The sequence below is a fragment of the Diadema antillarum genome, unplaced genomic scaffold (genome assembly GCF_040938485.1).
Source record: "Diadema antillarum isolate AM-2024a unplaced genomic scaffold, OU_Dant_1.0 seq00000905_RagTag, whole genome shotgun sequence".
NCBI classification, from domain to species: domain Eukaryota; kingdom Metazoa; phylum Echinodermata; class Echinoidea; order Diadematoida; family Diadematidae; genus Diadema; species Diadema antillarum.
This window is the reverse complement of record NW_027271763.1, coordinates 255,090-279,316: the sequence shown is the minus strand read 5'-3', so window position 1 is coordinate 279,316 and position 24,227 is coordinate 255,090. Positions and strand designations below refer to the sequence as shown.

General features: G+C 38.1%; 1 protein-coding gene across 1 annotated transcript in view; it reads right to left on the bottom strand.

The window, feature by feature from the left end:
- Positions 1–845: 845 nt before the first annotated feature.
- Positions 846–24,227, bottom strand: part of LOC139741118 (ras-related C3 botulinum toxin substrate 1-like) — a 45,495-nt gene continuing 22,113 nt past the window's right edge. The window contains exons 3-5 of the mRNA XM_071651706.1: positions 20,619–20,736; positions 3,303–3,500; positions 846–1,008 (exon numbers count right to left, since the gene is read on the bottom strand). Coding sequence (XP_071507807.1) covers positions 853–1,008; positions 3,303–3,500; positions 20,619–20,736 — 472 coding nt within the window. The 3' untranslated portion in view covers positions 846–852. The remainder of the gene's footprint in view (positions 1,009–3,302; positions 3,501–20,618; positions 20,737–24,227) is intronic.

The window sequence follows — 24,227 nt, the reverse complement described above, 5'->3', positions numbered from 1 at the left end:
ACTGTCAATCTTTTAGGTATCGTGGTATTTATGTAAGACTAGTATGAACATCAATAACACTCATATATCATGGCGGTCTTTCTAAGGGGTACATTTCTCGTACTCATAACAAGGTCCGACCAAATTAAGTCTAAAAACTCTGAAAGTCACACACTTTTCTTTCCTCCCCCCCCCTTTTTTTTTTGTTTCACAAGTGTGTAGATTTGAAGACGTCTCATTGGCAGACATCACAAGTCAATGTAATGACGAAAGTGCTTTGACTGTTCCAAAATGTTCCATTTGGAAAGTCAAAATTGGATTTCAAAGCTAATGGATATTAAGAGATAAGTGAGTTGGTAGTTGGAAACCAAGGTGCTTTTAAAGTCTGCTGAATCTATCTAATCTAGCCGGTGACACAACATTCATCTTGCTCATGCGATAGTTGCTCCGGTCTTATTTTCTCCGAGGACTTAGGGTTTGGGTTGTGATAGGATTTTAGGTTTAGGTTGATGCAAGGATTAGGAATAGGGTTATGTTTGTGGGTGGAATTCATGTTTGGTGTAGCGTGTAGATATTTCTAGGGAGCAACTGCCGCAGGAACAAATGTCACGGAACCAATCTTATAGCCCTCGCCCGTCTGTGCACCTATAAGCGAGTTGTACACCGGTACACTTTACGTATTATTCATCACATGGATATCAAAATAAAGCAGTACATGGAAATAAGAGACCTGACAACAATACCACATCCACATCATTACTTGATACGAAGCACAGAGAAAAGTTGTGTAGCTGCTTTAAGGCCCATTCATAATGAAATCAATAATCTTATCTAAGGTATTATATAAGTATGATACATTATACAATGAAGTCTTTAGATTATACAACATCGTTTCTTCTTTTTCTTGAATTGGTTAGGATTGAGCGCTGCCCTCACTGCCTGGTTGAACACCTCCGTGACGCCGTCATTATTCTTCGCTGAGCATTCTACGTACGCCAGCGCCATGACTGTCTTTGAGATCTGGACACCCTGTACAGCATTGCAGAGGGAAAGAAAGAGAGAAAGCGCGGAATAAATTACTAAAAATTCAGCATCAATAATTTCGCAAGGCCGTTGTATAAACAAGCTATACCTCAGGTGAAGTCATATCTTCGAAAGATTTTGTAACATATAACTGATTCTGATATGATTATATTTCAGTTTCAATTTCAATTCATTTTCATGTTTCTTGTTGAAAAAATACATCAAATATAACAAAAATAGTACATGATATTCAGCTAGGATACACAATGTTATGAAATGAAAATACATGATATCCAGCTGGGAGGCATAGTAGAGTATTGCAAACATTGGTTGTGATACTGTGATATTTGCCTATGCTCGAGCATATTCCAAAGGGTGCTGTTCATTATTCCGAAGGTTCGCTATTCCGAAGGTTCGTTATGCGAAGATTCGTTAATCCGAAACACACAAATTCCCTATACCTAGTGGTTCGTTAATCCGAAAATGAAAAAGGGTTCGTTAATCCGAACAATAATTGTGGCGTTATTCCGAAGGTTCGTTATTCCGAAGATTTGTTGATCAGAAAATGAAATTCCGAATAACGAACCTTCGGAATAACGAATCTTCGGACTGAAGAGCCTTCGGAATAACGAACCTTCGGAATAACGAGCTGTAACCATTCCAAATGTAACCATCATCACGATTACATAAAAAATTGTTATTTAGTGGTGGATAATGCAAAGAGAAACTGCACAGGCAACTTTAAATTATTTGGGTATTCTATGTTATGTTGGAAGGCATGCATGGGTAATAAACACTAGCCTACAAGAGCAATCAATGACAATGATAGGTTTTTGTTTTTGTTTTTATTTCATCTGCTCCCTTCAGCGCAACTGTTTCTGTGACCCAAATCCGTACTCCATCCATAGGTCAATTGTTGCTAGATCAGACAAGTCTCAGTCAAGCTTTGAGGTAATTATTCACAATAACCTTTTGGAAACACAACATCAGATTTAGAGCATAAATAAACTCATTCATTTCAAGCATTTGTATTAATCAAGGAGAAAGTATTGTCACCCAGGGCACTAAGGTTTTGGGAATTATACATTTCTCTGAAAGTGATCAGGAAGTTGATGGTTTTTATCTGTTGTAGCAGATGATGAAATTGGAGAAAAAAAAAACTGATTGAAACGTTTCCTGAATGGCAAACATCCCTCAAGCAAACTGAAGCAAACGCATGAATTAAGGGGACGAGGGCTTCGATATAGCCAAAGATCGATGGAATATCTACAATTTAATTGAAAAAAGAATGGAAATAGAAAGTACCGAGAGAAATATTATCACATTAATCACTATATCTCGGGCAATGTCATTATTCTTTCGTTCGTTTTAATTCACATCACTGGCAATATGGGAGGGGTGGGGACATGGGAGTTAGGACGAAGGTATTAACGGAGGATTGATTTAATATCCTCTAACCTACATCTTTTAAGTACCCGTGATATTTTTGTTGCCTATTAGTAAAAATGTCAATGACTGATTAAATCAATGTTATCTTTTCGGTTCCACTTGAGAAGCGTGTCAAAAAATGGGGGAGTACATAACCAAAGATGCATATCATGTTATGAGAAGACATGCATTGTCCCACTTAGATTATTGTAATGGCTTCCTATCAAACGAAATTTCTTAGGGCACAATTAAGTAGATTGCAAAAGTTACAGAATTGGGCTGCTCGCCTTTTCTTCATGGTGGAACGTTATCATAATCCCCCACTCTTGTTTAAATTTCCCTTCACTAGGTGTCAATTAAAGGAAAGAGTTGTATTCAAGATATTGTTGCTGGTTTATAATGCCTCTGACAACCAAACACCAAGATACATTAACAATTATTGTTTCGAGTTGTATATTTCGTTGTAGAAGGAATCTACGTCCTATATAGCACCACTCCAGCCCTTTCCTGAAGCTGGGGATCGTAATAGTAACAGCAACACAGGCATACAACGAAGTACCCACTTTCATTGACTTTCTTTAATTCTTCAAGTTCGGTACACACTTTTAAGAAAGTGTTGAAAGCTTATCTTTTCCCTCATTTGTAACAATGATGTATCTTATTATTTGTTTTTGTACATAACTGTATCTTCTGTAAGCGCTGTGATATAGCTGAACTAAGTATGTACATTGCGTATCATATCTAAATGTCTAGCGATGATAATCAGCGAGTTGGAACTTGTCATTTGAAGAGCAAGAGAAGGGAAGGGCGGGGCGGATTGACTTTTATATGTAAAGCAAGGAACCAGGATGACATCTTGGTAAGATGGTCACCTCTTCGTGCATAACAGGTCTGTGTTTCTGCTTCTGCAGAGCATCCAGTGTCGCCTTGTCCTCCCGCAGGTCCGTCTTGGTCCCCACCAGGATGATGGGGGTGTTCGGCTGGTGTTGCCTCACCTCGGGGACCCACTTGAGCGACACGTTGTCGCGGGAGTCGATGTTGACGGTGGAGAAACACACTAAGAACACGTCCTGTGGGGTGCGGGAAAGTGAGCAGGGGGACAAGGAGGTACATGTATGAAAGGTATCAGACTCGCTAGAATTGTTCTATGGTATATATAATCACAATGATAGCGATGATGTTGTCATGGTGATGATGAACATGATATGTTAAGACGATGGTCATGATAGCCCCAACGATTAACATGACGACGGTATTAAAGAGAGAAGTGATTAATATTATTATTATTATTATTATTATTATTATTATTATTATTATTATTATTATTATTATTATTATTATTAATGTTATCATTATTTATTCATTTGGACATACAACTGCAATATAAGATACATATTATTTAAATGTAAGGGAGTGACCTATGGGCCAGGGCTCACCAAAGTAAAATTCTTTACTATTACCCGGAGGTTTGTGAGCCCTCATGTGTCACTCCCTGAAAAATAATAAAGATGTTCAAAATGAAGATGATAATAAAATTATTAATGGGAATGATGATGAAAATACTAATAGCGAAATACAGGTTGTAATATATAAAAAAGTTAATATATCATTTTCATAATCACCACCGCCATCATCATGACAATAATAACAATGAATAGAACAATGACCCTTCGTATTCATGGAGGGGATCCTCGTTATCTTTGGCACTGTAATTCCACAGAGTCCTCATCTAACTTGGCTATGACAGTAACACCTTCCTCATTTTCCCTCTTCAGTCAAGAGGAACATAAAGGGCAGAACACCTTGAATAAAAGTGCGCACTGGCCAGGGTCTTGAACACAGGGATTCTCGTATGCGGGTTCTGAGGGCATGCTACGTTCTACCACAGTGCACCTTATACTGTTATCATTATCACGATGATTCTCATTGAAGTGATTACCGACGTCGTTATGTTCCAACATTCAACATTTTGTTAAACTGAGCAAAGAGAGTCAATTTTCAACACTGTAGAATATATCAGTCAAAGTATAAATTCTGCAATATGATATCATATGTTTCTATTTTATCGACATTATCTTCAAAAGATATGACATCATACCATGTAAAAAAGCCTGATTAATTATCTTTAAAATAACACCTCACTCGCTGTGATTGGGTGTTCCTGGAATGTGAAAAACAGCTGAGTATGGGAACAGATCAAAAGGGAAAAGTAGAAACAGTTTTTGCTATTGATAATGTACCGTTCCGATGAAGAAAAAAAAAAGGCCACCGGAATAAGTAATGTTGAAATGTGAGCACTTTCAAAAACTCTCGAGTCCTATACTTCAGATGATTGTTTGGTCAACCTTTATTCTTTTATATCCGTAGATACTACTGCAGTTTTTAATCCATGGATGAAGCCTGGAATCTAATGAGAATCTCACAATGCATTCTTTTCAAGCATATGCCTTCCCTGAAAAGACAAATCAAATTGGATTAATATACTGTTTGACGTACCACGTTTGCTCCATTTTGCAACATTTCACATTTTCCTCATACTCAGTCGTACTGTGAATTCCAGAAATGCATAGTGTAAACAACCTCCTTGGTTGTCTAATTACCGATTACAGTTTGGTCGTTCTGCTTTATACAGCAGGATGAACCGTTACTCGCAAATTTAGTCAAAAACATACAACTTATCCAAAGCAGGGGAAACTTTGCACCACTGCAAGTTCTTGTGTGACGGTGCCATCAAGGAGTGATGGCGGCGATCGGAAGTGGTTAAGAATGGATAGTTTTGCCATTAGAAAGTGAGAAACGAAATGCCTCGCTCTGGGCATGGATGCAGGTCAACGCACGGAGTCTAGACCGTGAATGATAAATTGCTAACACGAAACGAACGTGACGAAATACGAGAGAGAGTGTGAGAGTGAGAGAGCAGAGTCGAGTAGGCTATCATTAATGTTTGATTAGAGGCAACAAAAGAATTGCGTGGAATAAATGAGCTTCAGATGGCCCTTCGTGCAAGGCGAATGCATGAAGGGGGGGGGGGAGATCTCTGTTGAAGCGATGCAGGTAGCAAAGAACTGCCACGTCTTGCATTGTATATATATTCCAGATATCAATTGCTGTTCGATTGTTTAACCCTATTGTGACTGAGGCAAAATTTATACACTTATCGATCTAAAGCAATATTGCATTTTAAACAGTGGTACCTAAAGAGCCAGCGGCCATGGAAGGGGGGGGGGGGATCGAGGCAAGGGAGAGAGGTGGCTGGGGGGGGGGGGGGGAGTCATACCGCTGAGCCATGTTTATCACTGATTCCTCTTATTTTTTCTGTCGGATCAACCTTCATCTCACCGCACCATCCCAAAGTGCCTTTGACATTGCAAACAAACGGGTCCTCGACGATAATGACACATTTCAGAGGAGCGCACACCTCATCTCACCCCACCCCCTCGAATCTGTGAGATAGATGTTCGGGAAACCATGAATATTTAATTGCTACGCCTCGCTAGCTGGCGTCAATTCCGTACGATATAGGTTTGGACAACGGGAGTGACAGGGAGAACTCCCCGACGCGGCCGGGGTGACGCGACGGTTGGCCAGGGACTGGATAACGAGTTTGATTAGATTCATAAATGAATATTTCGGTCTGCCTAGACATTTGACGTAAAGATTTCCTTGTGAGGTCTTATTCACCGACTGTTTCCATTATTTTTTTTTGAATACTTACATTGTCTCTAAAAGCGAGTAGTGAGTTTCAGTATAAACCATCATATTTATTTTCAGATATTTTATGCATAGGAAAGAAGTAATAGTCCTGTTCCTGTGGTCATGTTACCAGGACGCAAACATCCATGTGGCATAGGATAGCTCCTAAAGATATCATAGTAGGATTACACAATGTCAGCATTTTGTATGAACCTGTGGGTATATAACACTTCAAAAACAGAAATAAAATAACAAAAATACTAACGAAAGAAACTTCTGACTTTCGATAAATAAATCTACGAATTTTATAAGAAAGCGTCATGCGGTTGGTTTGTTACATACTGGTATTACTCAAATAATTGAGAGGTAGAAATAATGTTGATAACAACTGCTTTGCTTTTGAAGTTGTAATTTTGTAGACACGATAGAATTTAAAAGAATTCAAACTCAAAAAGTTTCATAATAATAATGAGTCGAAAATGGAAGCATTACACGTGCAACGAATACGCAGTCACAATTTGTATAGTGCACAGATGATACTAACCCACAATTACACACACGCACACATCATTCGCACACCTGCACACACACACATGCACACACACACACACACACACACACCACACACACACACACACACACACACACACACACACACACACACATGATGATGATGACAATGAGTGTGTTTAAATCATATTATTAGGCCATGGGCTAGTAGGGGTCAACGTGCACCCCCTCTGCACCTAACATTCATTGGTGTTTCCATGTAGCCCTTGGTCTGGAGAGTCAGAAAAGTGATGTTAACAAAAAAAAAGTTGGGTCCCAAGACCCGCCCCGTGACGTTTTGTGACGTCACTTCCGGAACGACCTCTTCGCGAATACGGGGGAATAGCATTTGGGTATTATCCTAATAAAGTGTTCCCCATGCCTTTATTTTTCAATGATTACCAAAGATTTTGGTATTTCTAGATTCCTCAAAAGATGGAAAATATGACGCAAAGCAAAGTTTGGCAATATAAGCCCTCAGTTTCTCGTCATCGACAACGAAATGGGCAACGATGTCGACAAAATTCAACGAAATTTTACAAAATTTGTTCAATTTTTCAAGTTTCACCCTTTAAGTTTGTATATTTTTGTGAAAAATTTGTTAAATGACTTGAAATTTGGTCTGGATATTAAATGAATATCCCTTTTTAAGAAAACAAAAGATTTTGGCCAAATTGAAATCCGATCTTCTTCTGTAGACATTCAAGTGCGCATGCGCGGTGTCTGGAAATCAGCCTCCAAAATGCCTTTTTTTTAATGTCCCGTATAAAAAATGAGTTACAACGAATCTTTTTATCATGTAAATTCACAACTTTAATCAATTTTTCCAATCAGCAATCACCTGATTGAATAAGAGTTGCCTTGAAATGAGAAATCAAAGGTGACCATGGTTCTTTTTGATGATGACGTTGGTCACGACATCGAAGATGAAGACGACGTCAAAGACTAGAATTACGACATAGCAGAGATCATTTCAGATATGTTTTAGTCTCTTTTAAAATTTCGTAAAATATTGTAAATCATGTTTGTAATTGGGTAGGTCAAATAAATGGTAATGATTTTATTAACGTGAATATCTGATTGTTTGTTTATTCCGTTGATTTCAATGAATTTATATTCATTTAATTAATACGCAGTATGACCTAAACTATTTTGATTTTCTTTTTACTATTTTCGTTCGAAAATTTGGCAATAGAGATTTGCAGGTCATCAACAACGAAATGGGCATTCGTGAGGTCAACAAACTAAGTCAGCACAAGCCCTTATGCTAATTTAGATATTCATTACTTTGTGGTTAATTCACTATATTAATTGGAATTTAGTTTGGATATTAAAGGATAAGTCCAGCTTCGTGTACATGTATAGGTGAAGTAAATGCGGCAATATTAGTAGAATTCCACATCAGTAAAAGTTTGGGGAAAGCGGACAATCCATTCAAAAGTTTTGAATTTTTAAAGTATCTGCACTGTCACTGCTGGATGAGAAGACTACTACAGTGTGAGATGTCACATGCGTAGAACGATATATACAATGTAAGGAAAATATAAAGAGAATTCTACAAAATCTTATTTTTTGAAAAATGTGCTTATTTCTTCGATATGTCAGTGACTTATGTTAAGGATATTATTCTTCCTGCCTTCTGACAGAGACACGTCAAGTGTTCTTTATTCTCTAAGAAAAGTGAAAATATGTTGAATTTTCTTTTTATTTTCTTTATATCGTTCTACACATGGCAGTGACATCACAAGCTGTATTAGTGTTCTCATCTAGCAGTGAGCGAGCAGAAACCTCAAAAATTCATAACTTTTGAACGGATTGTCTGATTTTCCTCAAACTCTCACTGATGTGTTCTGCTAATATTAGTGTATTCACTCAAGCCACATGTCACATGTCTGTCAAATTGAACTTTTCCTTTAAATGAACAGCCATCTTTCATTAAAAAAGAACAAATGAGCCATTATTCTAATCCTGGCCTCTTCTGTAGATGTTCAAGAGGGTAGGAGGAGTGCGAAATAAGAACCAACAACATGTCCCTTTTGGTAACTAGTAAATTGATATATTAACTCGTATATTTCAAGTAGAATCGGAACTTTAATCATATTGTTTAAATCATCAAACACCTGCTGAAATACATTTGACTTCAGTGATGACGGCAAAGACAGCGGCGTCGATGACAAAATTCACATTGGAGTTTCGTCTAAATACCAAATTCAACTGAATTTAGCAATTGCTTTAAAACGACCCTTAAAGATTAACACCATAACTATGAGGAAAAGAAGATTTTGATTACATCTGCATTTTGCCTTCTCAACAAACTCGAATCCTTAAAAGAGAATTTAGTATTTTTTTAATAATCCTGAATTCTTTTAAGATGTTTAGTGTGTATGCAAGGTGTGTGAAACAAGCCGCCGTAAGTTCTTTTCTGCTGTCTAGCAATCAGTTTTTCGTCAAAGATCAGAAACTTCAAGTATTATAATTTGCATTAAAGAAAATAACTACGAGAAATTTGTCTTAAAATGAGAAATTGGAGGCAACTATTCCATTTCTATTGATCATATGAAATGACATCATAATTCTATAATTTACCACAACAAATCATTTAATGGGACTATAAAGGCATGTTTATTATAAGCAATTCCCCAATTCATGGGACATTATCTGAAATGGTTATTAGACATTGATAGTTCAGTAATAAGAGTTTGATTTCATAGATCATATGAGGCATATAATACATTCATTCTTTGCTAAAAGTTGGTTGCTGTTAGATACTCAAATTCCAATAGCCTTTTTTTTCAAGAGTATTTTTTGGTTTAGTCAGGTTTCGTAATTTATGCTTTGAAAATATCATTAGCATTCATACTTAGTCAACACTAACCAATTATATTTGTCATACCTCTTTTTAAAATTTTTGTATTCCATCTGAAACTATAAAGAAACTTTGTAAATGTAACATTGTTCACAGTAGAATTGGTTATATGATGTTTCATAAAATTATTTGCTAATTATCTTTTTTCCAGCATGAAATTATTGAGGGTCCAACATCGAAATGCTTCAAATGATTACCACTGGTTTAATTCCGATATGTTGAAATTGATGGAGTCATTTACCAGCTCTAAGCTATCCTTTCAAAGTCTGACACTCGTTTGCCCATGAACACTGTTACAATTAAATTCCGATGTCACTATCATTGTAACTCTGTGATTCTATTGGTTGAATGAATGCATTTTCACTACTTTCACTGTCACTTTCAGTATCGGGCTCTGATTCATAGGTCATGTAAGTCATGGTGCCTAACAAGATGTCCCCAAGCTGATGCGGAATCATCTCCCCATCCTGTCAGTGTCTGATATTCATTTGCGCATGAGTTCTGAACCAAATGAAATTCCAATGTCCATAACGGTCATTTTCTGAGTGCGGTATATGTTGAATTAATCCATTTTTACTCATGTCACTGTTGCCATACCAGTATCGGCTCCGATTCATCAGCCACAGTGACTTCCAGGGGCCTGTCTTATAAAGACTTGCGATAGAAATCAATCACAAGTTTTGGGTGTGCTGCAATGCAAGTTGCGATTGATTTGGGGACTTATGATTGATTTGAAGGCTTTATAAGACGGGGCCCAGGATGCATGTCCCCAAGCTGACGCGGCAGCACCTCCCTTGAGGTCCACAGAGGTCGCATTAGATCTTCATCCTTTGTCCATCCATGTCCTTCGTTTGGGTTTGTTGCTGGCTCTCATAATGTAAAACCTTTCAGCAGGGCGGTATCATAGCCAAATCAAAGTTTTTTGCCTTTGTGACATTAGCCATTTCACCGCACTTGGACTGTAAAGAGTTTGGAAGGCATTCACCTTACAGAGTTCTTCTGTTACCATACCAGGCACAGGTAAATCGTTCCGGTTCATTATCATCTCAGCTTTAACATTTCAAGATTCATCAAGCTTTGGAAATACAGCATGAAATGACTCATCAGCCTCGACATTGTTTTTACCTTCCCCTTACCTATAAGGAACTAGTGGTATTACAGCCAGTAAATGCGTGGAGTCCTGGAAATTATGTACATACAAGGGCTGAATCATGAAATGGGACAGCTGAGGTGATGGATGAACTGAAAATACTTTGCTGTGCTTTGCATGGTAACAGAAGAATTTGGAGGTGAATGCTCTGCGATTCTTGACAATACAGTCTATAAGTACGGTAAAATGATTTATGTCACAAAAGCAAAAACTTTTGATCTGGCTTCTCAGATATGTCTCTGAACAGCATGTCCTCCATAGCAATTATCAAACTAAGAATATGGAAGCTAGCAACGGACCAAAATGAAGATCATGGATAGACGAAGGATGAAGATCTAATGCGACCTCTATTGACTTCACCTCAAGGGAGGTGATGCCGCATCAGCTTGTGGACGTTCTGAAAGGCACCATGGCTCATGTATCAAAGCCCGATACTGGCATAGAAGCAGTGACAGGAGCAAAAATGAAATCATTAAACCAATACACTCATAAAATAACGCTGATGGTGACATTGGAATTCGATTCAGAGCTCAAAAGAATTTCAGACTTTGAAAGGATGGCAAAGTGATTCGTTGTCATCCCACGAGTTCGACATCCATGAATCATACAGCTAATGAGTCGTACAGCCCATGACATCGACAGCAGGCAAATAAGGCCCATGAGTCCGACCGTATACAAACAAGGCCCGCAAGTTTGACACTAGGTAAACAAGGTCCACGAGTTTGACACTTTTCTAAGCAACAACCCCCCCCCAAAAAAAAAAAACAACAACAACAACAACTCACAAGTTAAAAATGATCCACGAGTTCGATATTCACATCGCAGGGCCGTAAATGTGTTTTTCTCGTGGGTCTTGTTTATTACGTGTCAAACTCGTGGGCCTGGCTTGCCTGGTGTAAGACTCAAGGGTGTCGAACTCATGGCTGTAGGACTCACAGGCTGTATAACTCGCGGGCTCTATGACTCAAGGGTTGTATGATTCGTGGGTGTTGAACTCGTGAAGTGCACCCGGTGAATCAGCGTCAGCTTCTGGACATCCATAAGGCACCATGGCTGATCTAACAAAAGTATTGACTTTAAGTTAAATGTCTACAGAAGATGCATGGATTAAGATGATGCCTTATTTGTTTTGTCTTTTTGTCAAACAAGGTTATTTATCTAATATCCAGACTAGATTTAAATTTCATTTAATGATATTACAACAAATAATGGATATTTAGATGTTTTAGCGTGAGAACTTGCAAAAAAAAAAAAAAAAAAAACACTGCATGGACTTTTAAGTTTGTCAACCTTATGTATGCCAACTTCATTGTCGATGACCTGCAAGTCCATATTCCCAAATTTTCGAAATAAAATGAAAATGATGTTAATATAATCATTACTATCGAGGAATTGTACATCGTGATTGAATCGTGACTCGAACTCGGGTCCTCTGATCGGGAGTCGAAAGTTTTACCCACTATGCCACAGAACCGCCAAGAACCCACAAGTTAGCATTCCCTAGTTTAAAAAAAAAAACACATTAAAGTAATTTAGGCCTCTAAAAGTCCATTGTCTCTATCATGCATCATGTATAGTGTCATTTCGGTGACAAGTTCAATGTGGATGCAATTTCTGAAGAAAATAGAGGAAAAATCATGTCAAAATATTATCCACGCCTGATGCAGTATCTAGAAATGTGCCAGTGAGTGCAGCGTAGTTGAGATAAGTGTTTTAATTGTGAAACTAGTTATAAGCATTTATCTAAAGGGGAAATCCAGTCCAAATAAAAGTAAGTCCGATAAGAAAAAATAAAATATTACGAGTTCAATGGTAAAATTGTGATCGAAATCGCACGAAAAATATGGAAGTTATATGACATTTTGAAGTTTCACTATTTTTTGAGGAAATAGTTCTTGAACGGTCAATATGAATATGCACATGACAAAGTGAGCATGTCATCCCCTGACAGCTTCCCATGTAGTTTGTACATAAAATTTTGACATTTCCAGTTTTTCATTCAAACGCAATTATGCTCGAGGCTCAAATCATGATATATCTTACATCACTATTACCAAGTTATGCAACCATTGAATAACATCATTTGTCAGACTTCAATGACTGAAACATTGAATTTTCTTTATTTTTTGTACACGATCAATGGAAAGTTGTGAGGTTATGACATGGTCAGGTTACTCATTTGCATATTCTTATCCATTGTACAAGAAACGTTTTGCTGAAATTAGCAAAAAAATAGTAACTTAATTTTTCATCAGATTACAGTCAAATTCTTACCATTGAACTCGTGAGATTTTACTCTTTTTTTATCAGACTAACTTATTTTTAGACTGGATTTCCCCTTTAAGCAGGATTTGAGTTTATTGCAAAGAAATAAGATACCAGTAGAATTGAAAATTCATTATCTTGTTTTCCTTTACTGTAAATTTATCGCCACGATCAATCAATTGAAAATGAGATTTGTAAACGAATCCCTGCTATGTCGTATTCTAGTCTTTGACGTCGTCTTCATCTTCGATGTCGTGACCAACGTCATCATCAAAAAGAACCATAGTCATCTTTGATTTCTCATTTTAAGGCAACTTTTATTCAATCAGGTGATTGCTGATTGGAAAAATTGATTAAAGTTGTGAATTTACATAATAAAAGGATTCGTTGTAACTCATTTTTGATACTGGACATCAAAAATGGCATTTCGGAGGCTAATTTAGACACCGCGCATGCGCACTTGAATGTCTACAGAAGAAGATCGGATTTCAATTAGGCCAAAATCTTTTGTTTTCATAAAAAGGGATATTCATTTAATATCCAGACCAAATTTCAAGTCATTTAACAAATTTTTCACAAAAATATACAAACTTTAAGGGTGAAACTTGAAAAATTGAACAAATTTTGTAAAATTTTGTTGAATTTTGTCGACATCGTTGCCCATTTCGTTGTCGATGACGAGAAACTGAGGGCTTATATTGCCAAACTGTGCTTTGCATCATATTTTCCATCTTCTGAGGAATCTAGAAATACCAAAATCTTAGGTTATTGATGAAAAATAAAGGCATGGGGACCACTTTATTAGGATAATACGCAAATGCTATTCCCCCGTATTCGCGAAAAGGTCGTTCCGGAAGTGACGTCACAAAACGTCACGGGGCGGGTCTTGGGACCCAACTTTTTTTTTGTTAACATCACTTTTCTGACTCTCCAGACCAAGGGCTACATGGAAACAACAATGAATGTTAAGTGCAGAGGGGGTGCACGTTGACCCCCACTAGCCCATGGCCTATATGTATTCAAATCACACAACCGGGGCAGGAGAGGTTTCACTGCATCAGATGCCAAAACGAAACTGCACAGACTAAAAACTCATGAGAGTTTTTTGAGATGAGCTTTCAACATCATCGTTATCCTACTCTCTGCGAGAATTCATCTGCAGCAAATTCTTCCTGTTCGAGCTGGCTTTTCCCCCCTTCTTCCTGGGAATGGGCCTGTTTAATAATTGCCTGGGCTTGATTGACAGGAGTAATCTTCTGTTTAGATGAACATTATTAAATATGCATCATACAACTTGCTAACGGTGTCTTTGGACCAGATTTGAGTGCCCCCCTCCTCACAGTGTGTATGTATGTATATATATATATATATATATATATATATATATATATATATATGTGTGTGTGTGTGTGTGTGTGTGTGTGTGTGTGTGTGTGTGTGTGTGTGTGTGTGTGTGTGTGTGTTTGTGTGTGTGACAGGGATGGGAGTTATATCACCGCATGCCGTTTCGATTACTGCTCAGCGATATGGAAGAAGGGATGCCGTACCATTACCACCTGCCCATGACCTGAAATCGTCTATCCCATATTTATAATACTCACCTACGAACTTAGTATGAATATCAAAAACCCACTATACATGTACAGGGTGTATAGACACAAACCAATCATATATACACTAAAACCATTCATCCAAAAGAAAGCTTCCGAAAAGGAGGGAGGGGGGAGAATAAACGGTATTATGCATGTTTCATTCTTAACTGAGATCCAGCATTCATGTGATATGATGAATCGCCTATATACTACATAGTCATCGAGTGAAAACATTATACGCTGGTGTGTGATAGTTTTGAAGAATGTACAACGCAAACAGTGGTATTATCTTCACGGAACACTTGATGAACTGATGATGACGTTTATAATATGCTAACGTTCATATGATAACGTATATACTTCAAGCTTAGCTACAACTGCACTGGAGACGATTCATTCTGCAATCGCTTCAAGAAATGTAATTGATCAATCCATCCATCCATCCATCCATCCATCCATCCATCAATCAATCAATCAATCAATCAATCAATCAATCAATCAATCAATCAATCAATCAATCAATCAATCAATCAACCAACTGAAAATTCAAAACAGTCGCTTGTCGAATGATGATAGAGAATTGTAATCGCACGGTTCCTCATGGTTTGTTGTTAGAATCCCTTCTATTCGTTTTGGCCACCTATAGTCATAGAAATGACGTACATACATGACATACATAGTTATGTCAAACATCACCTTCACACCAATAATGAATTTGCATCATAATTCTCCTGACGTGAAAAGCACATCTGATTTGATTTGATTTGATTTGATTTGATTTTTATTACTTGATTTCGTTTTGAATAATGAATAAAGGTGCATTTATATACACCGAATGACAGTGAATAAATACATGCATTGTGACAAACTGTTTCTCAGTTAACTTGTTTGGAGTCTCCTGGGGGTGATATAGTTTTTCTTGAGGTGGGGATTCAGGTTTTAACTTTTCTTGAGGTAATCAGAAACCACTTGTATGAAATATTAAAGAGCATACAATTCTACGAGCAATTCAAAATTTATAAGATGAAAATCGGTTTTGAAATGGCTGAGATATCCAAAGCAAAGAGATCATATCTAAAGGTGGGTATACCACTTTTGATTAGGACCTTTATTTTACTGTATTTCTGGATATTGCGGCCATTTCAAACCGACTTTCATCACATTAACTTGTTCTCAGAATTGTATAGACTATGATATTACATACAAGTGGTTTCTAATTATCTCGCAAAAAGTTAGATCTGAATCCCCAATATCTAAACCAAAACTTATATATACCATACCATTCAGAAAGTTGCTTCAGAAAGATATGTGATTCGTTCAGCAACCACATTCGTAAAGTAGACCACCTCAGTCATGATATTTTCCCTGTTACCTATTTGTGATGATCGATAATGACATGCACAAAGGGCGAGAGACGTGATGACGTAAATCAGTGAACCAGCGTATAACATGATGTCATGCCAAGTGTCTCACCAGTTAGATCGAAACGTATTTACTTTTCTTCGTGTGTTCATCACGACATTGTATGACTCAGCCTTATTTGATCACTCAGTTGCAAAGGTTACAAAAATGACACCATTTTACCGGACATCTACGAATAACGACGTGTTTACACATACTCTTGTGCATTGAAAGTTGAGGTCCCCAATTAGCGTACTAACAAGCATTTAAACGAATGTATAAAGAAAAACACAAGAAAAAAGAAAACAAATGTAAGTATTTGTTTCTTTAATTTGCCTGTATCGTTAATCACGTTCGGAAAGAAATTATGCTGTCATCATACAAAATTGCAAACGACAGTAAGTGAAAGAAAGAAGGAAAGCGAACGACAGACGTACAGTCCTATTCCAAATATTCAGCTCCCGACTTAACATATTTATGACGAGGTGTTAAAATTGCTGGATAGCTAATCCTCCGGTAGCATTAACGCACTAATTAAAAAAAATGACGATAACAGCAGTTGAATTACGCAAAAGACGAGATAACGAAGAAAACAAACAAACAAACAAACCTGGAATTTAGGGATGACTTCAAAATTAGATTAGAAATGAAAAACAATAATGCGCAGGAAATAATTCGCTAAAAGTAATAGGTATATTAATTATAGCTTTATATGTGGGAGCGCCGATCGCGTTAAAAATGTGAACGTGCCATTCCATCACGTCTTAGCAAACGTGAATGAGGTATCTGGAGGGATAAAGTGAAAATTCTATCATAATATCATTCTATCAGATATATTATTTCAAATGAATTCTCATTAATTCATCATTTATCGTTAGGCATTATTACAAGCACGTCATCATACAGGTAGATATACACAGATGCATTCCTAACTAACACTTACGATTCCTTAGGGGAGAAGTGAAGACACTGGAAGACATTTTGTCGCTTATAATTCATTTCTAAGCCCAGGTGACATAAATATATTAATGTCTTTATCTAATAATTATGTTACATATAAAACTTTCGATATTCATGCATTTAAACCCGTCTCTCTTTCTTTCTCTCCCCCTCTCTCCTCTATCTATCTATTTATCTATCTTTATAGCTATCTATCTATCTATCTATCTATCTATTCATCTATCTATCTACTTATCTATCTATTCATCTATCTATCTATCTATCTATCTATTCATCTATCTACTTATCTATCTATTCATCTATCTATCTATCTATCTATCTATCTATCTATCTATCTCTATCTATCTATCTATGTATCTATCTATCTATCTATCTACCTATCTATCTATCCATCTATCTATCTATCTATCTATCTATCTATCTATCTATCTATATCTTTCAGTGAAAATATATCTTCGCCCAAATCACTCTTAAATATAGAGTACATTAACGAATCTACCATAAGCTATACAGCCATGACAGGGGTATATCACCGTCACCACATCACATTAGTGACCCCACTGCCTTCGGCCGACACGTGATAGAGAGCAGGACGATCCTTTAACGGCGCGCGCCGTTTCGGGTCGCTTGGCCGAGGAGGCCATGCGTTAAATTGCACGAGACCGCGGCGGAGAGCTGACAACAGTCTGGGCCAATAACTTGGCGAATCTCCACCTTGGACCTGTAGCCTACCTTCCAGACTATCGGATGTTTTGTTCCATCCCGACTGACATGATGCGATCTCATTACAAATGATAACGGAGCTCACAAATCACGCATAATCTGAGAACAGTCTTCTTTCTCTGAACGTTATGTCCAACGTTTTGTCGTGTACCCCATGTGCGAAGTAAGAATAAAACGAAGTTTTCAAACTAATGTCAGGTAGAAAAGTATTCGGTTTGTACCTTGTTGTAAGTTGATTTGAAAATCTATCAAAGAAGCAAGAATAAATCAATAGTAAGATAAAATGCATTACTTGGTGAAGAAACGGGTAGGACTTAATCGCAGCCAGACGAAGGAAACGAGTGTGCCAAGATCGAGCTTATAGGGTTCGGTTCATTTCAGTTTGGTGAATGCTTCAGGAGCCCGTCTAACAGCCAATGCCACCTCCAGATTAGAGTTTGTCAAAAAGTGGAAACTAGACAGAACAGAGCTGCTCTCAGTAAACATCAAGGTAGTTGACAACCCCTTTAGCAACGAAAAGGATGTAGGTTTTGAAAGCACTTTCCTCTACCTTAGGATTGAATCAAGACTATGTGGTGATGGAGGCCACTCACAGGAACGAGATGTCAAGGAAAGGAAGAATCAAGTCACCACCAAGATTATTCTTGTATATACAGAGATTATAATTGTGTATTGATGTACATGTTGTTTTCTCTTCAGAGATGTACTCTATATCGATGGTCACTCTCCTGTGGACAACTGGCATTAATTTCCCTCGGGGAAATTAGACGGCGGAAATTTCGTTCCTCTTGTCAAGATCGTCATCAATGTTTAAGCCGCCAAAGAGACTATCCTTTAACTTCTTGAAGTGTTACTGCCGATTGGACGAGTGCACGAGAACGCAAGTCACTAACCTTTCTCTGATACCTATTAGAACGTCCCAAATTTATTATCGTAATCAAGAAGGTCGAGCGAGATAAACGCTATGATTTTACGTCAACCGATGCCTTAAGATGTTGGTAATTCTTAGTTTTGGCGTTTCGAAGTTGTAGCTTAACTTGAACGAGTATCACTACTTTTTTTTTCTCTCGTCAATCATATACAATTGTGTGTGTGAGTGTGTGTGTGTGTGTGTGTGAGTTAAATATCATGTACAAGGAGTTCATGTGGATGAATGAAAATGAAGCTTCTTATCTTTGTTGAATTCTATAAAACCGCTAAGATCGAAGCTCTCTTTAGTATATACCTTCTATGAGTATTGAGCATTATTTATGTATTAATGCATGACTAATGCTACAACTTGAATTATCAATGCACACAGATTGAGTAATCACGTACTCTGATTGATTTTTTTAAAACATTTACTCTTTTTTTTTGTAATGCATTTCTGCGTCTTCATTAAGTCGCAAGGAACATACCGCAAACATTTATCACATTTAAAGGGGACCGCCATGCAGGCTAAGATATACTTTTTTTTTCTTAAATCTGTATTTGCATAAACACACGTGTCAATGAAATATATATTACATGAGTATGATTTCTGTAGAAACTAGAAACAAAAGTGATAATGATTAATGGCGTTTAGAGGATTCTATAGTGGGTATATGTAATACATTTTCGGCTGTGTTTGCATTTGAATGATTCGCACGCGTACGTTCAATAGTTATTGCTTCTAAAATCAGCGTGACTACTCATTACTCTCTCATCGATTGATGTTCGCAACAGAGCGTCAACCCGAAAAGAGAGAGAGAGAAAAAAAAGGAGATCACATTAAATCATACTTTTCTAGAGCCGGCGCACAGAGAATTTTGAGATGAAAAGATTTGTCATATATAGTCTACTTTAATACAGATATTTGTATGCACTTATATGGGTCGTATATGTGCCATGTAGCAAAAGAATAAAAATCCTTCTGTGGTATTTGGTATAGTAGGCCTACCCTTTAAAGTCAGCTGCATACAAACATTGACATAATTATTCATATACTGTACATGTTTGTATACGTACGTGTAAATGCATATCTATATTTATATATTTATAACTTTTTGTACACTCTCATCCATTGTACTTTTTTTCTTCTTTATAATAAACATTCTTCTTTATAAACATGATATTGTTTGATAGACCTGGAAATAAGAATACCGATTACCAACGACCAACAACTGACTTTTTAAAATAGTTAAACACGGTCCAATTTTGTGAAAGTCTTTGCGAGACACACAGCATTTGTAGATACTAAATTACCGTATCCGGGCAATTACCCCCAGAGGGCAATTACCCCCCGGCTAAATGCTGGTTAGTGGTAAGGTTAGAGTAAGGATTAGGATTAGGGTTAGGTTTAGGGTTAGGAGTTTAGGTTAGGGTTAGGATTAGATTTAGGATTAGGACTAGGATTAGGGCCAGGGGAAGGGTCCGGGGTAATTGCCCAGGGGGTAATTGCCCTAGACCCCTAAATTACACGTACGTTATTTTAGAAAAAAAAAAATCTTGCTGTAAATATCTTATCTATTTCACAATATATCATATCTCTACATTCCTTCTACTTTTACATCGTATACTTCTTTGCTGTGTAAGCTATACTGAGGAACGTGCGACGAACCCGTGCTCGTATAGAGCTCGGAGGCATGCGATTGCACGGCGGCCATGATGGGAGGGTTGATTTGATATAGTTTAGAAATTACAGTATCTAGTTGCCGACACAGATTATGTCTGTACAGGGAGAACCATAGGTGCATTGTGAACTTAAAAACCTGATACCGATTCAAAGTGATTACAGACTGCCTGGAGTTCTCCATTTCACAGCGTTCCACATCTAAGCTATAGCTTGGAATATTTCTGACGTTTGTACAGTACAAGCTATGCATTAAATTTTGTCATAACCGTTCACAGTATTACACTAGATCATGCCGCGTTTGTATAGTACAAGCTATGCATTTGTCATATAACATTTCACACTATTGTACTGGATGCCGTCCGTTAAATGAAATATGAAATTGGCATGAATACTCACGGCGTTTGCATAAGAAAGAGGCCTGACTTGAGCGTACGTGTCTTGGCCGGCTGTGTCCCAGAGACTCAGGGATACTCTGACGTCATCAACCATCGTCTTCATGGCATAATGATCGAATCTGAAGAGAAATTAAACAATTTATTTAAATGAAATGTCATATCATATGGCGAGAGCAGTAAGAAGAACTTTATTGCATGGAATGATCCTAATCAAAGTCTAATTGGGATAAGTATTCCTCGATAATGAATGATATTGATGTAATAAGCACATTTCAGTCCGACTTTGGTGTTTCGGTTTTCTTTATCCAGGGTAGCCTCTTCAGCGTTATCACTGCTCTACCAGGGGCCCTGCCATCATTTTTTACCCCAGCGTTGCCAGGCACCCATCTATACACCTGCGTCGCGAGGGACATGACGGAGAAAAACATCTTGTCCAAGGACATAGACAATAAACGAGATTCGAACCAGGGACCCCCCGATTGAAATTCACAAGTCCTATGCGCTGTGCCAGAGTACCCCATCAATTGCGTCTTGGGAAAGACGTTATTGCGTCTTTTTTTTTCCCCTTCTTCTTCCTTCGTCACTGAAGTAATAACCCGAAGTCATGGCCGATTCTGTTTAGTCTGTCAGGTAGAGACTGTCCTTGATAATGGAGACGATTAGTCTAGAACTGGAGGAGCTACATTCTTGTGAAAGTATGTTTGACCCATTACCCGTATGTACATTACGTGGTAATTCTCAGTGGATTCAACCCATGGCACTATACGGCATCCCGCTGGATTAATCTGCGCTGAACAGTGAAGCCATAGCTACACGAGTGATGTTTGTTAGTCCGAAGGTTCGTTGATCCAAAAATGGAATAAGGTTCGCTATTCCGAAACCCATAAATTCCAGATACCTAGGTGTTCGTTAATCCGGAAATGGAAGGTGATTTGGAGTTATTTCGTTTTCGGATTCCGAACCTTTTACTTCATCTAACTCTTCATCTCGTAACTACAGTATGATTACAACTGGAGATGTTCCTTAGGCCAGTCTTCATTTATTTCAACAGCCTCAGGTATCTGTCATTAGATCAATGTAAAATGTGTCAGGATCATAAAGCACAAGCAAATCTAGCACAACAAAAAACGCCCTAGGTCCATTCCCGAAGGTTGCTGCAGCGCCCTCATGATCCCTGGTTCCCAGGGCCCTGACTACCATTTACATGGCATGGCAACCTCGCGTGCTGGCCGTGACTGCGTCATCAGAAGAACAGTTACCGACATTAGTGGGAGATCGTTATCAGTTATCAATGTGCTGCAGTTTATCGTTATGGGAAAAAATATAACAAAGGCGGAAATCTTATTAACCCGATAGCAGGGAAACAAACTTTCCACTGGGAGATATCATACAGAGCATAAATTTGTTCCAGTTGTACCCATTTCAAATGGCGGTATACGTTAACCAATATTGCTACCTAATTCGGTTTTTTAAAAAGGAGTTGCCTCCGGAACGTTGATTTGTGATTGTGGAATTTCGTATGTGCTTGTTTTTTTTTTCTTTCTTTTTTGTTGAATAAAAACACCTTTTCTCTATGACCCTTTTATAGCCAAAACTTGAGTTCCAATCTCCAAGACCGATGCCGTTGACGCATACGCATGTAGCAGTCATTCAGGAACTGGAAAGTCTCACCGAGTGAAAGGCGACAATGGAAAATCCCTACTGGAAAGAACACAGTGTCCACAGTGTGTTCACAGTGTGGTCACATAGTCGACTATGTAAAAAACGCTCGAATTTAAGAGTGTGGAGATGATTTCACATTGTGGTTTGGTTTTCAGAGAGTGTTCACATGGTAATGTTCTGTGTCACACTGTGAATTGATTTTTCACAATGTGTTCACACTGTTAAAACGCTTGAATTTAACAGTGTGAAGAGATTTCACATTGTGTTCACATCGTGTTCACACTGTGGGACATTGTGTTCTTTCCAGCATGGATGATCCCCTCCCCCCCCCCCCATCCCCCGCCGCCCCCAAGATATCTACTCGGTCATGACATTGTAATCAAAACATCTTTCTCACGTTCCTTGCATGTCAGATCTATGTGCGCTGAATAACTTTCATACCGTGGTAACTTTTCGATTAAGGTTTCGTACTAGTATTTAACGCTTTGTGATTCCATGACAGATTCCTACTTCGTCTTCGCCTGAATGTCGGCTTTGGACGCCAAAGGGATAACAGGTGAAAATATTAGCACCAGAGATTTTCAAAACCGACTGGGGAGGCAAGATGTGGGATGGGGAAGGTGGATATTGAGTTGTAACTACCCTAGCTCCCACAAGTACCTCCCTGCATCCAATAAAGGCAAATTGGCACTTCTGTTTCTCGCCTGTTACTACTTCCTTCGGGCAATTTCATGCTTTGATTGGACAACCAACCAAACAGCTCACAAAGTCGGTATTTGTGCGCAATACTCCCGCGTGGACATCGACCTGTAAACCTTAATCAATATCACCGTTTGGCTTTATTAACCTCGAGGAAAAGAAAACCTCGGTGTCTTAAATCTCTTGAATTGAGCTCCTTATTTGCGACCCACGGTGACTATCCACCATCGGTGTCGCTATCATTGTAATAAATCAGCGCAATTTACTTTCCTCTCCTTTTATAATGTGCATTCCGATGTGGATAGTCTGTCGAAATTCCTTCTGCCATCCAATAAGAAATGGACGAGGGACTTCTGTTGCGTATGGTAGGTGTCCAACCTACCGACCGGGTCCATAACGACCGGCCGCGCATTATAATGGCATTGCGCGTACAGAAAGAAAATGTACGCATGGGACTACGCGAAACGGTGTTCGATTATTCACTTGGCTACGCTACAACTAAGTATTCCCTCTAAATTACCGAAATTTAGCAAAATCGAATAAGGTTTATCGTGTAACTAACGTTACATATATTATAACTAGGCCTACCTTTGCTGACTCGTTGTTAGATGTAGAGTATCCTTCCGTAATAAATTTGACGATTTTGACCGCAAAATTGTCACCGCCGCTTGTACGATCGAGCACACACGTTACACATACACATGACATAAACATTTTGTCGCACGCTACGACCGTACGAGTTGATGCAGAAACGAGAAATGAATGTGAAAAAAACAAACCGACTCATCTAATTTATTTCAATTACGATGAAAAGTTTCCTTATGAAAATCAATTCAAATTCATCAAACGGTCCTTCAAAAGTAATATCGAAGGATTCAAAATATATTCAAATATTATTGGGAAAAAAATGACGGCTAGAAAAAAACAGCGGCCTGTCGAAAAAACGCATTTAAGTGCCCTTTATACGTATTCTCAGGGTGGTCGGTGGAAATGAGCAGGGCAACTGAGTGCGGAAACATATGGAAAGGTTGTCTCTTTTAATACACACAGAACACGCGCGCGCGCACCCTGTGTTATAACTTATGGAGACGCACAAGCAAAACCCGACTTATTGTCATTAATGGAAAAATATCATAAAGTAAGTAATGTCCGTGGACTTGTGGCTAGCGGTTTTCTAGTCTTAGGACATTTTTCTGTAGAATACTAAAATTAGAAGATAAATGGACTTCTAATTACGTCGGACTGGCTG